Source organism: Phyllobates terribilis, unplaced genomic scaffold, assembly GCF_046119375.1.
Source record: "Phyllobates terribilis strain yellow unplaced genomic scaffold, ASM4611937v1 Scaffold_4__5_contigs__length_816908805, whole genome shotgun sequence".
Classification (NCBI taxonomy): domain Eukaryota; kingdom Metazoa; phylum Chordata; class Amphibia; order Anura; family Dendrobatidae; genus Phyllobates; species Phyllobates terribilis.
In genome coordinates, this window is record NW_027362764.1 from 64,953,273 (window position 1) to 64,970,174 (window position 16,902).

The window sequence follows — 16,902 nt, forward strand, 5'->3', positions numbered from 1 at the left end:
ATGGCTTTCTTCTTCCCACTCCCCTTATCCTCTGCCTCAGATGAGGAATCCTTCCCCCTCTTTAACGATACAGAGGTGTCCATTCCCACATTTTTCCTTCTTTTTTCGTCCTCGTCTCCGGACTCTGGGCCAGTCCCTCCCCCCAAGGACCTTGCATCCCCAGGAGAAGGAGACTCGGCGCCCCCTGTAAGCTCCGCCAAAGCCAGAACCTCACCCTCAGCCTCCTCCTCAGAGCAAGAGATGTTATCAAGGGCTTGGAACCGGTTAGAAAGACCAACTAGAGGGGAGTCAGTTTTACCTTCCTTAGGTACCTTGGTCAGAGCGGGAGAAGATGTTTTATCTCCCTTCTTTCTCTTCTTTTTGGTGCCGAGCTTACGCTTGTCCTCTAGCCACCGCTTATTATCCTCATCCATACTTTCATAATGGGAGGATTCTGAGGCTGAGGCAGTTTCCTCTCTGTGGATCCTCCTGACCTCCTCATCCAACTCATCATCCCTCGGGGCCTCAGCAGCAAGACTGGCATCCAGGACAGGGGCTGCCCCAGTAGCCCGGGGCTCGCCCCGCTCCCTCTCCTGTCTGCGCTTGTCTAGACGCCTCAGCTGGGCAGGCGTCTTTTTATTGCTTTTCTTCCCTGGCCCCTCAGCTCCCCCACCCCTGCTAGTCCCCTCCCCAGCGGAATCGGCCTCACGGCTTTCTCCCACCGGGGTCTCGACTGCATTAGCGAAGAAGCGAGGACAACGGCTGAATGGGTGACCTAACTCACCACACAGGTGGCACCTAATCTCCACACAAGAGGCAGCAAGATGGCCGACACCCCCACACAACGCACATTTCTACACAGTGCAGTTTGCACTGACGTGTGTGGGGTCGCCGCACCTGTGACAGAGCTTCGGTTACCCCTGGTAGAAGACCAGGATATGATCCCTACCCAGGAAGGCAGATGATGGAATGTGGGCAACCTTACCACCTGAACGCTTAAGTTTTACCATAAACGTCCAGGCCCCTGACCAGATACCAAGCTTGTTGCGTTTTTTTTTTGGCATCTCCACCACCTCTCCATACCGACCAAGCCACGTCATGATGTCATAACAAGAAAGCGACTCGTTACGAGTCATCACGGTCACTTTCTTGATTTGGTTTTGGCGAGACACTGCCTGAACGGCAAAGTCTCGCCAGCTGGGCTAACTTTTTGCCAACTCATAATTCTTCCAGAAGAGCTCAAGCCACTCCGGCCGAACAAAGCTGACATCAAACTCAGGCATGGAATAGGGATGTATCAAGGCGTAGATGTCAATCGCCTTGAAGCCCATCCTCAGCAGGAGCTCCACAACTTTAGACCTTGGAGGACATGCATCACTGCCCCTCCACCAAAGATGGACCACATTCCTACGCACACTGCCTGGCCCATCTGTTGGGAGGGACCACACTGTATCCCCCCCTTTTTGCTCTCGGAAGGCCCCGAGGCCATGCTTCTCTATCCAGAAGGATAGATCAACCTCTCGACCCTCTACCATTAGTGATCTCTCCCCCTTCTTTAGAGCCTCCAGAAGGCGCCGTTGCAACATGCCGTCCCCAAAGCCCGGAGATGAGGAGGATGCCCTATTTTCCCCGGAGGTGACACTGGCATAACTCTGGACAGGCGTTGCCACCACCGGGGGGGCAGCCGGACCAGTGACTACATCAGCCCCAACAGCATCACCATTACCCACCTCCATCTCACCCTCCACCAAACCAGCAACCACACCACTAGACAATGAATTGGCCTCATTCACACCCACCACCACATTCATTCCTGCTGGACCAGTAACAATGGTGGATGACATTTTGATCTCAGCATCATCAGGCACGAGGGGCTCAGTCACCTCCATAGAACTGGAGGCGACCTCACCCCTGGTCTTATGTGTGCCCTCCACATCATCAGTCGGTAATTTCTGTTTGGCATTCGGTATAATGCGCCGCTGATCTTTAGCAGCTGTGAGGCGCCGCTGATCTTTAGCATCAGGATCCTCCGGACCAGCGACGCCAACACAAAATAACACTTTCGTGGGAGGACTGTAACGCTCGGCCCCGACAGCCCCCTCACACTGCCGCCGCTTCTCAACTAAGTGATCCAGCGGCAACAGCATTCAGAGGCGCCGAGGCTACTGGTGCTGCCCCCAACACCTGGCTGCTCCCCCCTCCCACTGAGGAGCGCACCACAGCATCGTGGCCTGATGGAACGCCCGCCGCCGGGCCACCCTCACTGTCCAGCCTCTCGGCTGATGCACCTTCCGCTGCATCCCCGCTACTACAAGCAGAGACGGAGCTCTGCGCCTCACTACCACGCTGTGCAATCTCCCCGTGCCTTTGCACCGGATCCACAGCAGAACCCGGGCTGGGCTGGGCAACGTGGCTTATACAGCGAGCTGAGCCTGCCACCGACTCAGGGGGTACAGGGAGGAGGGCATATACATAGCTTACCGCTTCCTGCAGCTTTGGCTTGATCTTCTTAGCCTTTTTGTGGCCCCCAGGTGCCTCTTCTGGTAGATCGTCACAAAGATGGAAGTTTTGGAGGCACACTGGGGACTCCAAGAGCTTTATCTCGACCATTAGCGCCCCTCCCTTGTCGCTGCTGTCACTGTCCTCCCCAGAGCCGGCATAACTGCGACCGGATGTCATTGTTGTCTGTCCTGCAGGGAGCTCGCTGCACGTGGCCTGTGGGTGACTTTGCAGGCTGCCAGGTGGGGCTTTCTGCTGGTCATCATCACTCTCATCATCCACCTGGCTCTCAGGCTGCAGCCCCATCTGCCTTTGCTCTCTGTTATCAGCCATTTCTCTGAAGCGGTCTTCATTTATCAGTTTTTCCTTAAACGGACCACTCTGCTCTCTGATGGTAGCTTTCCTAAGTTTAAGCACATTAATCTCACTGTTGAGCCTCTTTACCTCCTGGGGTTTAGTCTTCCTCGATTTGGAGGCCCCTGCAGCTTTGGCGCTTGTGCAGCGCAGCTCCTCCCGAAGCCTCCTGATGAGCTTACTCGCATCTTCATACTCACGGAGGTGGATCATGACCCGGGAGGCATAGGTGGATACAGACTCCCGGGGACTTTGCAGCCCCCAACCTTCCTCAGTGAGGTCGGCCTCACCTCCGTGAGCACTCAGCTTTCTTCCGGAAGGAGCACCATCATGCACGCTGTCAGGCTTTGCCTCCATGCTGGAAGTCTTGCGGCTTCTAGGAGTCTCCACAGTCCCGGGGGGAGTAGGAGCCACATTGCTGCGACTCCTGGTGGAGCATCTCACCCCCGAGTCCTCCGATGTCCAGGCCGGTTGCTGGGTTCTCCTGCCCCCCGCCGGCCTGGTTCGGGAAGCAGAAGCCTGGGACTTAGCTCCATCACTCATCCCAGGAATCCCACTCCCTCCCTGGGTAGGAGAGAGAGAGTAGATCCCCAAGTGGAGAGGTGTTGGTTCTCACAGACCTCAGGAGCATACAGCAGGGTCTGCAGCCACCACACTCGCAATCACCACAGTGAGCAACAGCTGATCAGAGCTGCACTCACTATTCTGCTGGTGCAGTCACTGTGTACATACATTACATTACTGATCCTGTACTGATCCTGAGCTACATCCTGTATTATACTCCAGAGCTGCACTCACTATTCTGCTGGTGCAGTCACTGTGTACATACATTACATTACTTATTCTGTACTGATCCTGAGTTACATTCTGTATTATACTCCAGAGCTGCATTCACTATTCTGCTGGTGCAGTCACTGTGTACATACATTACATTACTGATCCTGTACTGATCCTGAGTTACATCCTGTATTATACTCCAGAGCTGCACTCACTAGTCTGCTGGTGCAGTCACTGTGTACATACATTACATTACTGATCCTGTACTGATTCTGAGTTGCATCCTGTATTATACTCCAGAGCTGCACTCACTATTCTGCTGGTGCAGTCACTGTGCACATACATTACATTACTGATCCTGTACTGATCCTGAGTTACATCCTGTATTATACTCCAGAGCTGCACTCACTATTCTGCTGGTGCAATCACTGTGTACATACATTACATTACTGATCCTGTACTGATCCTGAGTTACATCCTGTATTATACTCCAGAGCTGCACTCACTATTCTGCTGGTGCAATCACTGTGTACATATATTACATTACTGATCCTGTACTGATCCTGAGTTACATCCTGTATTATACTCCAGAGCTGCACTCACTATTCTGCTGGTGCAGTCACTGTGTACATACATTACATTACTGATCCTGAGTTACATCCTGTATTATACTCCAGAGCTGCACTCACTATTCTGCTGGTGCAGTCACTGTGTACATACATTACATTACTGATCCTCAGTTACATCCTGTATTATACTCCAGAGCTGCACTCACTATTCTGCTGGTGCAATCACTGTGTACATATATTACATTACTGATCCTGTACTGATCCTGAGTTACATCCTGTATTATACTCCAGAGCTGCACTCACTATTCTGCTGGTGCAGTCACTGTGTACATACATTACATTACTGATCCTGAGTTACATCCTGTATTATACTCCAGAGCTGCACTCACTATTCTGCTGGTGCAGTCACTGTGTACATACATTACATTACTGATCCTGAGTTACATCCTGTATTGTACTCCAGAGCTGCACTCACTATTCTGCTGGTGCAGTCACTGTGTACATACATTACATTACTGATCCTCAGTTACATCCTGTATTATACTCCAGAGCTGCACTCACTATTCTGCTGGTGCAATCACTGTGTACATATATTACATTACTGATCCTGTACTGATCCTGAGTTACATCCTGTATTATACTCCAGAGCTGCACTCACTATTCTGCTGGTGCAGTCACTGTGTACATACATTACATTACTGATCCTGAGTTACATCCTGTATTATACTCCAGAGCTGCACTCACTATTCTGCTGGTGCAGTCACTGTGTACATACATTACATTACTGATCCTGAGTTACCTCCTGTATTATACTCCAGAGCTGCACTCACTATTCTGCTGGTGCCGTCACTGTGTACATACATATAAAATGTAATAATGTTATATTGAAGTTGGTTTTGTTGTTTTCCAGGCGAGTGTATATGTGAAGATAAATGGTTTGGGTGCATCATGGAAGACATTGGGTAAGTAGCAGTATAAGAATCTGACCATTCAATCAGCTCATGGTAGAACTGTTCACTAGGGGTTCTATGAACTGGATCAGCTGCAGGGGAAATATAGCGTCACTGCTACTAAAATGAATGACAGAACATATAATACATGGCTGCGCCATCAACTCTGGGTCATTGTGTGGGGGTCCCAAGGAGGGAACTTTCCCTTCATAATGCTGTAATACATACTAAAAATGAGTTTTCTACATAAAGCAGATCTTTTACTTTAATCAATAAATAACTTATTCACGTGAGAGTAGAATTTGGAAGAAATACATTGAACTTTGAACTGAAGCAAGTAAAATAAGTACAGATTTGTTTTTTTGTTTTTCTTTGGTGCCATGATTGACTTTGTCCTCTAGGTGGCGACAGATCATTGTAAGATTTTGGCTGTGGGTTAATAAATCCAACCAAGTGCACAAGTTTCACGCTCTGTTTCAATTTGGTATCAGAACAATACATTTCTCTCCCTGGATCGAAGAGTCATGTATTCACATGTTAAAAACGTAACTAGCTTTGTCTTCCTCCACCAAATTTAGTGTAACATACAAATCATTATTCTGCACAAATACTTAGTACCCCTATTCCACTCTCACATATGCTATAGTATATATGCAGTATACAGTAAGTATCATTGTATCACACACCTACAGTTAGGTCCATATATATTTGGACAGAGACCACATTTTTCTAATTTTGGTTCTAGAGGTAAAGTAATTGGACAGATTAAATAATTGTAAATAAAATGTTCATTTCTAGTACTTGGTTGAAAACCCTTTGTTGGCAATGACTGCCTGAAGTGTTGAACTCATGGACATCACCAGACGTTGTGTTTCCTCCTTTTTGATGCTCTGCCAGGCCTTCACTGCGGTGGTTTTCAGTTGCTGATTGTTTGTGGACCTTTCTGTCTGAAGTTTAGTCTTTAACAAGTGAAATGCATGCTCAATTGGGTTGAGATCAGGTGACTGACTTGGCCATTCAAGAATATTCCACTTCTTTGCTTTAATAAACTCCTGGGTTGCTTTGGCTTTATGATTTGGGTCATTGTCCATCTGTAGTATGAAATGACGACCAATCAGTTTGGCTGCATTTGGCTGGATCTGAGCACACAGTATGGCTCTGAAGACATCAGAATTCATTCGGCTGCTTCTGTCCTGTGTCACATCATCAATAAACACTAGTGACCCAGTGCCACTGGCAGCCATGCATGCCCAAGCCATCACACTGCCTCCGCTGTGTTTTCCAGATGATGTGGTATGCTTTGGATCATGAGCTGTACCACGCCTTCGCCATACTTTTCTCTTTCCATCATTCTGGTAGAGGTTGATCTCGGTTTCATCTGTCCAAAGAATGTTCTTCCAGAACTGTGCTGGCTTTTTTAGATGTTTTTAGCAAAGTCCAGTCTAGCCTTTTTATTCTTGATGCTTATGAGTGTCTGGCACCGTGCAGTGAACCCTCTGTATTTACTTTCATGCAGTCTTCTCTTTATGGTAGATTTGGATATTGATACGCCTACCTCCTGGAGAGTGGTGGTCACTTGGTTGGCTGTTGTAAAGGGGTTTCTCTTCACCATGGAGATTATTCTGCGATCATTCACCACTGTTGTCTTCCGTGGGCCCTCAGGTCTTTTTGCATTGATGAGTTCACCAGTGCTTTCTTTGTTTCTCAGGATGTACCAAACTGTAGATTTTGCCACTCCTAATATTGTAGCAATTTCTCGGATGGGTTTTTTCTGTTTTTGCAGCTTAAGGATGGCTTGTTTCACCTGCATGGAGGGCTCCTTTGACCGCATGTTTACTTCACAGCAAAACCTTCCAAATCCAACCACCACACCTCAAATCAACTCCAGGCCTTTTATCTGCTTAATTGAGAATGACATAACGAAGGGATTGCCCACACCTGTCCATGAAATAGCCTTGGAGTCAATTGTCCAATTACTTTTGGTCCTTTTAAAAACAGGGTGGCACATGTTAAGGAGCTGAAACTCCTAAACCCTTCATCCAATTTTAATGTGGATGCCCTCAAATGAAAGCTGAAAGTCTGAACTTCAACTGCATCTGAATTGTTTTGTTTAAAATTCATTGTGGTAATGTCTAGAACCAAAACTAGAAAAATGTTGTCTCTGTCCAAATATATATGGACCTAACTGTATATCTTACACACATATACAGATTTTACATATATATATATATATATATATATATATATATATATGTATATATATATATGTATACACATTATACACCCATACATATTACACACATATACAGATTCCATCCATATATCGACATTACACATATACATGCATACATATTGCACATATATATTCAGATTCTTCACATGTATCTCCATTAAAGACATACATATGACAACATATATACAGATTCTACACATATATACACATTACAGACATATACATATTACACACATATACAGATTCCATGCATATATCCACATTACATACATACATACATATATATTCCGCACATATATTCAGATTCTTCACATATATCCGCATTAAGCACACACACATTACACACATATATACAGATTCTACACATATATACATATTAAACACACATGCATATTACACACACATATATACAGATTCTATACATTACACACATACATATAGATTTCAAACATATAGCCACATTACTCACACACATTTCCATACACATTACACACATATATACAGATTCTACATATACATATTTACTACACGTATATATACATTACACGCATGCATACATATTCCACACGAACATATTGTACACATATTTACACATAATACACACGTACACACATATTACACAGATTCTACACTTATATACACATAGTAAACATGTATATACATATTACACATATATACAGATTCTATGCACATATAAGACATTACTGTACAGATTCTACCCATATATGCACATAATACACATTTACATACAGTACATGCATATTAAACACATATATACATATTCTACACATATATTACACATTACACACATTTACATATTACATACATATAGATTTCAAACATATATGCCCATTACACAAACACATATTACCCACACAAATACAGATTCTACACATACATACATATTACACACATATACAGACTCTGGGGATATATACATATTACACACACACACATACATATTACACATATAGATTTCAAACTCATATACAGTACATACATATTACATACATATACAGATTCTACACACATACATACATGCCTCATAAATAGACAGAAACAAGAGTTGCATATTTTTCAGTAAGACCATCAGAACAAGCTCACTGACGGAATCTCAGTTAACTCATACTGCAGCCTGCAATTAACAGTGCGACTCAGAAGCTATAGAAGTCAAACGGTGCTACATTTTTAATAAAAGCCAATTGCAAAAATTATTTTTAGCCGCAAATGCATGCATTTAAGTAAAAACAAATTGTCCCAACAGTGGACAACCTCTTTAAAGGAACACAGACAAAAGAAGGAGGGAGAATTTAGCATCTCCAAATATTCTAATCCTAATCTGTGCACCCCACATTCCAGCCAATTCTGAGCAGAGAACTCGCGGGTCAAAATATTTTCCCAAATGATCGAGTTCCCAGACTCATATAGTAACTTCTAAGAGTGTACCTCGGAAATGCAAAATTGGAAGAACCAGCCTGAGCCGTAAGGTTGGGTAGTTGGTGACTCACCCTGGGACACATGCCCCCTGTCCCTGCCTGCAGCTGATTGTTGTAGGGATCCTATATTATGTTTCCATACAATTTCCTCTAGATTTGGATGCAGGAACCTATAGTCCCCAATATGAATAGTTCACAAGGGAAATGTGCGTGTTGTTCCTTGCTGTTCCTGCTAAGCCTTAAATTGATTGTTAGTCTTCGTCATTAAAGTCCAATTATCTAAGCGGCAGACTTTCATAAACTACAGTAATACAGTCTCCTATGAAAAGCCCCACTCATTACACCAGACAGATCGTGTTCATTGAAGTCTAATGGGGTCCTCCGCTTCTAATTGTTTTTTTTTCAAAGCAGCGTTTATCTTCCAGTCTACGACCAAGCCACGACTCATCCTAAAAAAGGCCTGGGGAAAGATGAAAGGCTGGAGAATATGGGATAAAATGATCAGCGAGAACAAATATTAGTATATTGTAGTGAAGTGACCTTCAGATGTGTATGGTGTCACTTAAGAACAAGGCTTAGATGTTGCGAGCAGTAATTGTATCGCATGCCTTTGAGTCTTTCTCTGGTCCTAATAGGAGACAATTGACTAATATGATCGTAATGTGAATATCAAAATACATTAATGAGGCCATAGAGGAAAAGAGAACAAAGCAGATTTGGATATTGTGGCCAGAGACATTCAAAACACTTGTGCAACTGGGTGCTATCCCCTCTGACCCCCATCTTCTCCCATCATCCCCTATGGCTACAGGAAGACAAAGGGGTCAGAAGCTGCTGGACTCTTCAGACGTTACTTGTGATGTGGATAAAAATATATAGATGACCAGAAATTGCAATTATTCATGGGGTGTTACAGAGCCCTAAAACTAGGTTCCTATAGGTTCACAGTATAAAAAATCAGGGTCTTCATCCCTAATTATCTTTTGCTTAATGCCATCATAAATTACAGATTGTTGGCTGCCAATTTTGGCACAAAACATCGCCAACAGAGATGAACAGTGATGGCTGACACAGGATTAGTCATGCCAGAAACTAATCTATGGTCAACTGTTCCAGGGGATTTGCCTCTCATCAGTGCACAGCAGGGTCTGGCTGATGGAATGAAATGCTATTGATGCAGTTTTGAGAGGTGAAATTGACTCTCCTTAAAGGGAACCTGTCAACAGCATTTTATTAAGTAAAGTACAGACAGGGCTTTATTGACACTGTCATGCTGATTAAAATGATACCTCAGGTGAAGAAATCTGTTTTGTAGATTTTCTTTACTCTTTGTTTGAAGTTTCCATGTATTCATATCTTCTTGCATTGGGGCAGGACTGTGGGTAGGGTCTTCAGCTTTCTTCTGTCCCCTCCGCTCTATCTCGGTGTCTCTCCTTCTTTGTTTAAAATTTTGTGTTCTTTCGCCCGACCTTGCTCAGGTGAGGCTCTTGGAAGTCTTCAAGAAAATAGCGCCAGCAACTGAGCATGCGTAGATTGCTCGGTGCAACCGGCGCCATTTTTCTGAAGCCCACCACTAGATAAACCGGCTAGGACTAATGGTGGTCTTCAGAGAAATGGCGCCAGTTGCACTGAGCAATCTACACATGCGCAGCCTCTGGCACCATTTTCCTGAAGACTTCCAAGAGCTCAATCTGCGCAAGCTTAGGCCGGCGCCATTTTTCAAAAGACTTCCAAGAGCTCAATATGAACAGTACCGGCGCAAAATTTAAAATAAAGAAGAAGAGGAGACACAGAGACACAGCAGAGGGGACCGAATAAAGCTGAAGACCCTACTCACATTCCCGCCCGATGCACGAAGATATGAATACAAGGAAACAAGCAAACAAAGATTGATAAGAATCTGCAAAATGGAAAATCTTGACCTAAGGTATCATTTTAATCAGGATGACAGTGCCAATATGGCCCTGTCTGTACTGTACTTAGAAAAATGCTACTCACAGGCTTTCTTTAAAGGATGTCTGGCCTTCCAATAAAAGACTTACGAATCCTTACAGTGTGCAGTGCTCACACTGTCAGGATTTTCCAGGGCCATCGAGAGCAGCCAGTTATGCAAATTGCATAGTGCCGGCCACATTCCAACTAAACGTGCTCATCGTCTCTCAGTACAAGTGAATTGAGAGAGGAAGAGCACGTTTAGTTGGCATGTGACCTCCCGCTCTCATTGGCAATACTGGAAAATCCTGACAGCATGCACACCAGATGATGTCAGGGTTCAGAAGTCTGCAGTCATTCTATATGTTTTTCATCAGAAGTCTCGACAAAAGGAGTTGAAGGAAACCAATTGAGTTCGGAGTCTTTTTGGCAATGCTTCATGGGGAAAAAATATATGCAAATTAGCTCTCTACCAGAAGCAAAGATAACTATCTCACTGCCCTGTAATGGTGCATTTACACCAGTAGATAATCAGCGTTATAGGAACACTCATTCTCGATTATCCGCCTTTGTAAATATGCCAGTGATCACCTGACGGACGAGCAAAACTCTGATCAGATCATTGTTATTGGCAGCACATCGGACCGTGTAAACAGGACAAGTGCTGCCGACAGTGTCAGACTAGAGTAGCTTGGGACCACTAGAGAAAATCATTCTTGGGGCCCACCATGCATAAGTGGTAATAACAACAAAGTCTGCCCTTATCGTTATCTCCCATCTTGTCAAGCTGATAATTGGAGAATGAGCATTCATAGGAATGGTTGTTGCCAGCTATCGACCAGTTCAAAAAATCCAGTAATCACCTGACAAATCAACAAAGCGTTCGTTTGTGGGGTGCAATGATTTTTAAGCTTGCTTTCAAATCAACATTCTCGGCAGCACATCATTTTGTGTAAACAGTAAGTGAACTGCTGCAATTCAGTGACTGCCAGGGCCCACCGGAGGATCCTCCGGTCCTCTGGTGGGCCAGTCCAATGCTGGCTGCTAATAACGTGATACTATTTGAGGACATGAGGAATGTATTAACCATTCATCTGTCTGGTAAATGAGTGCAGAATGGCTTGTGTATAGTTGATCAGTGTTTGTTAATGGTGCATGGAGGTGCTGAAATTGACAGGTCAGAGTTCAACCTTTTAATGAGCCTCCACATGAGAGCTAATTTTTATACTTTTTCTCAATAGACTATTGCCAAAAAAGAAAAAAAAAACAGGATTGCCCCCTAGCTATGCATATTAAATATTATAAACTAAGCATTACTCACCTTCCCCCTGCTCCGGTGATGCCTCTCCGCTGCTGCTCCAGGTATTTGTTGACATGCTGCAGCAGTGACATCATAAATACAGTGCATGTGACCACTGCAGCCAATCACTGGGCTCAGTGGCTTGAGCTGTCTTCCCCAACAGATAAAGTAGGTATTTAAAAATTATAGATGGAAGATCTCTTTAAGGAATGTCGCACCATGGAGTATGGTGGTGCTATATAAATGCCTAATATGAATCCATAGGACTTACCTATCCTCTTGTCACATGTATATAATTAGTGCTTTCTGTGTTACAGCTATTATCTCCCCAACAAGTTCTCGTCCTGTGATGTCCAGGAATACCACGATTTTCTGAACAGCGGTGGCGGAGCCTGTCTGTTTAATAAACCCTTAAAGGTGCGTGTCATTATTCTTGTTTGATGTAAGGACCATACATATAGATTCGGGATATAAGAAGGAACCCTTGATAAGTTGATCACAGATTGTCCCATTACTGGGACCCTTGTGATCTGCTGTAATCTGTTGGAGAACCTGTTGGTCAGTGATCAATACCCCAACAACAGCGCCCCTGCAGGGGATATGAAGCATTACACAATGCCTCATTATAATCAATGAGATGTCAATGTAATGCATAGACATGCGGAGTCCTCCGCTCCAGCTGATAGAGTCCAAAATGAGGGATACCCTGTGCCAGGTGGGATTCCTAACATTGGTAAACCATCTACAGGTACTCCGTAGGTATCCGTATGGCACGTGCATAAACAGCTAGAGATGCAGCTATCGACAGCTTGCTGTAGTCTAGTTTCAATGGTAGGTTCCCATGTATTTTTCGTGCTTTGTTTTGGCATTTTGTATTTTTTAGCCTGTTATGTCATTAACCTCTTTTTCCTCTTGCAGTGAGCAGACATTTACATTTTAGAGCAATTACGGCGCTATTTTATTTTTTTTCATAGAAATTAAATTACTGCTCTCCTTTTCATCTCACTTTACATTTTTCCATAGATTATTCTATTTTGGCTCTAAAATAAATGCAGAAGGCTAAAAAAAAAAATAACCATATTGTGAGTTAGGTAACCTTTAGTATTCTGAGGATCTTTCATGGCCATTGCAACAGATCGGCTGTACCATGCGTCCTATTATAAATTGTATGACCATAGTCCCTGTAGTCCAGGTAGATCTTACGTGTCTTTTATTTTGCTCTGCAGCTCTTGGATCCCCCCGAATGCGGCAATGGCTTTGTTGAAGCTGGAGAAGAATGTGACTGTGGCACTGTGGCGGTAAGGAAACAACAAATTATATATATATATATATATATATATATATATATATATATATATTTATATACAGTGTATATTATGTTGTATGAATATATATCCTGGATGAGCACAGTAAAGTACCGATGGTGGATAGTACTGACCCTGTCCTTGCTTTGTAGTGGGGATGATTCTGGCTGCTACCTCTTTGAAGCAGTGCCAAAAGGTGTGGTTCAGGGTGGCTCAGTGGTTAGCACTGCACGGTTGCTCAGTGGTTAGCACTGTACGGTGGCTCAGTAGCTAGTACTGCAGCCTTGCAGTGCTGGGGTCCTGGGTTCAAATTCCACAAAGGACAACATCTGCAAGGAGTTTGTATGTTCTCCTCGTGTTTGTGTGGGTTTCCTCCGGGTTCTCCGGTTTCCTCCCACACTCCAAAGACATACTGATAGGGAATGTATATTGTGAGCCCTGATGGGGACAGTGATGATGTCTGTAAAGTGCTGTGGAATTAATGGCGCTATAAAGGTGAATAAAATAAATATATGTTAAAGGCATAGTGGGAAATGAAGCCATTCTATACCTTCATTTCACCCAATGTCTGTAACATATACACTATATGGCTCCTAATTATTAAGTTCAGCTACATCCATTGCAAGCAGATGCATAAAATCAGTCACACCACCCGGTCATTTCCATAGACAAACACAGGTGGTACTGTGGGGTGTACTGAAGAGCTCAGTGGTTTTATACATGGCACTGTGATACGATGCCACCTGTGCCACAAGGCTGCTAGTGATATTATTGTGAAGTAAAGGAGTCTTGAAGTAACAGCTCAGATTTTACCATCTAGGACACAAGGGCTTGGTGTTACTTTCCCCATTCTTGCCTTTTACTTGGTTTGATTTCCTCCTCTTTGTTTGCCAGTCATGATATTCCTCTGGGGAGGAGAATCCTTCACATTTCTTCCCCACCCTGGAGGATCCCAGGACTAACCAGCACTGGCTTTCCTCATTTTAGGGGTCCCAGAGCAGCAATGTAATCTTCCTCCATGACATGTACTTACATACACTCTTGCCACACAGAATCCAATAATTACATTGTGTTCTTGCTCCATAGGAGTGTGCGGCGGAGGGAGGGGAGTGCTGCCGGAAATGTATGCTGACCGAGGGATCCCAGTGCAGTGACGGACTGTGCTGCTCCACATGTCAGGTAAAAGAAGCATAGCCAAAAACAACCCCATATTAGCTTGCCTAAAAGCAGGAGCCTTTCACATGTCCAGGGGGCGCTGGGTGGTTATAATGTATATGTGTGTTGCTTGCACTTTTTGCCTTTAGGGGACAGGGCATACACAGATGGATATGGTTCTTGGTGAACCTATTGATGGCAGCTGGATTTCTGTGTGAGTGGGGTAGGTAGGTGCACTCACAGTTGTACAGAAAAAGGTGAAATCCATTAAAAAAATGTGTCCTTGAGTTTGGTTTTAAGAAACTGGTGGTCAAACTAGCACTTTTGGAAAAAATTTAATTTGACTCTTTAAGTTGAAATCCACTTGCCTTCATTTGGGATCTGCAGGGTCTAACCTCTAGGGCTCTGATCCTGAGAATTGAAGGATTGCAGCGCTGTGCAGGGGAACCGCAGCACAGCCCATTACTGGTGCCAGATGCAGCTCCCTGCACAGCAGGTGGCCAGGAGCGCTGCCAAAAGAATGAGGTGGGTGCAGCACTAAATCATAGCTTCTTTCATCCACGTGATTTGTTAGGAGCCCCAGAGGTCGTGATCCCCACCGATCTAGCATATCCAATCGATATGCCATCACTTTGTAAAATGTGCACAGCCCTTTAGGTGTCTGATATGGATCAGTGTAAATGTTGAAACATCTCCATGTGCCATACTGAGCACTCCTCGATATCCAGCCACTCGCAGCCTGATTCTTCACCAATTAAGCCAAAATATCCATCAAATAATCAGGTTTCCCATCCTACAGTAATTCTAATATTCTAATATTCATACTTACCAACGTTTCAAAAACAAAATCAGGCCATTTAAAGGGGTAAAATTGCAAAGAGCTTGTAAAAACGAACAACTTTGTAAATGACCTCTTATAAACTATAAACTTTAACATCCAATCCGTTCTTGAGAATGGAGAGAATTGTTAATTTTATAGTTTATCAGCGCATCTTTAGGGTATCACCAGTTGCCTGTTTCCTAGGCAAGGAGCACAGGGCTTACAAGCTCTTTGCTATAAAGCTTGCAAGCGCTTCTCTGATGCTTGCCTGATCGCTGGATCCAGCCCCAGATCTCTTCAGATGATGCCTCTGCTGGCAGCATAGGAGAGCACACAGTTCTGACAGGCGGCTCAGCCATACTGTTGGTCCAACTGTCAATCATCAGGAGTGCACTGCTCCCCCGTCAAGCAGGAAGACAGGAGGCAGGGGAGAGGTGTGCTCCTGAAGATAGAAGACGAGAATAACCCCTTAAGCCCCACCTTAAGACCACTTGCTTTGGTTAGTGCTTGCATAAAACCATTCCCTTTAAACTCGAGTGATTGTGCCTTCAAAATAAGGACTGTTGAGAAATATTGATGCATATTATACAGTTATTATATGTGCTCCTTTAATTTATGTATTTCTTGAAGTTTATTCAAAAAGGACTGTATTGTCGGGATGCTGTGAACGACTGTGATATAGCAGAAATGTGTACAGGAAACTCAAGCCAGGTAACACAGAATTCTTCATATTCAGCAATTATTCTTTCTGTATTCCTTTTTTACTGTTTTAATTTTCAAAACAAAAGTGTCACTCTCAGGAAAGTTCTGATTAATTTTTCTAATTTTTCAATTTTACACTATGGCTGTGATAACTTTTTTTTTGTTTTAACATATTAGTTTTAGTCTTTGTCTTTTGAGTAATAAGTTGTACCCGATAGCTGCCATTACATTAGTTTTGAATTTATATTAATTTTTATTTCCGTAAAAAAAAGCAATTCTGCTGCTGTTTCTCTAATGCTTTTACGATATACGCTGATAAATTCTATATTTGTTATTTTTCATACGTTATTATCTTTCTTGGAAGAAAAATGCATGTTTGGAGGTTTAATGATTTTCTTTTTACATTCCTTTGAAATTAATTTTGTGTCTGAATCCCATAAGGAAATTTTTTAATTTAGATTTTTAGCTATTAAGTACTGGCATATAATAATACACAGACGATTATTAGGGCATAAATAACACAACGAAATATGGCCAAAAAACCCTGGGATCTGTCAATGCGCCCTGAGCTGTCTGCCATTACTAGGCATGGGTCTCATTCATGTCTCATGAATTCTCTGTGACCTGATTATAAAGGGATTCTATATTCTGTTTGCTTTGTATTTTATTTTTCAGTGTCCTTCAAATATACACAAATTGGATGGATATCCTTGTGAAAACCGAGAGGTAATTCAATTAGTCACTTTCTTGTCATATGCAAAACCCATACACTCCATACACGCTATGGAGAAAAGTATTGGGACACACGTCTTAATCACTGAATTCAGGTTTCTCATTCAGCCTCATTGCCCCCAATATACAGGGTGGTCCAAAAGTAGGTGGACAGAAAGTG

The 16,902-nt window shown here is 43.5% G+C and overlaps 1 protein-coding gene across 4 annotated transcripts in view; it reads left to right on the plus strand.

Moving 5' to 3' along the window:
- The window catches only part of ADAM22 (ADAM metallopeptidase domain 22), a 312,368-nt gene that overhangs the window by 223,618 nt on the left and 71,848 nt on the right, over positions 1-16,902 (plus strand). For all 4 annotated transcript variants that reach the window (XM_073677446.1, XM_073677443.1, XM_073677444.1 and 1 more), the window contains exons 14-19: positions 5,089-5,140; positions 12,347-12,446; positions 13,256-13,327; positions 14,420-14,512; positions 15,939-16,019; positions 16,686-16,736. In XM_073677446.1, coding sequence (XP_073533547.1) covers positions 5,089-5,140; positions 12,347-12,446; positions 13,256-13,327; positions 14,420-14,512; positions 15,939-16,019; positions 16,686-16,736 — 449 coding nt within the window. The remainder of the gene's footprint in view (positions 1-5,088; positions 5,141-12,346; positions 12,447-13,255; positions 13,328-14,419; positions 14,513-15,938; positions 16,020-16,685; positions 16,737-16,902) is intronic.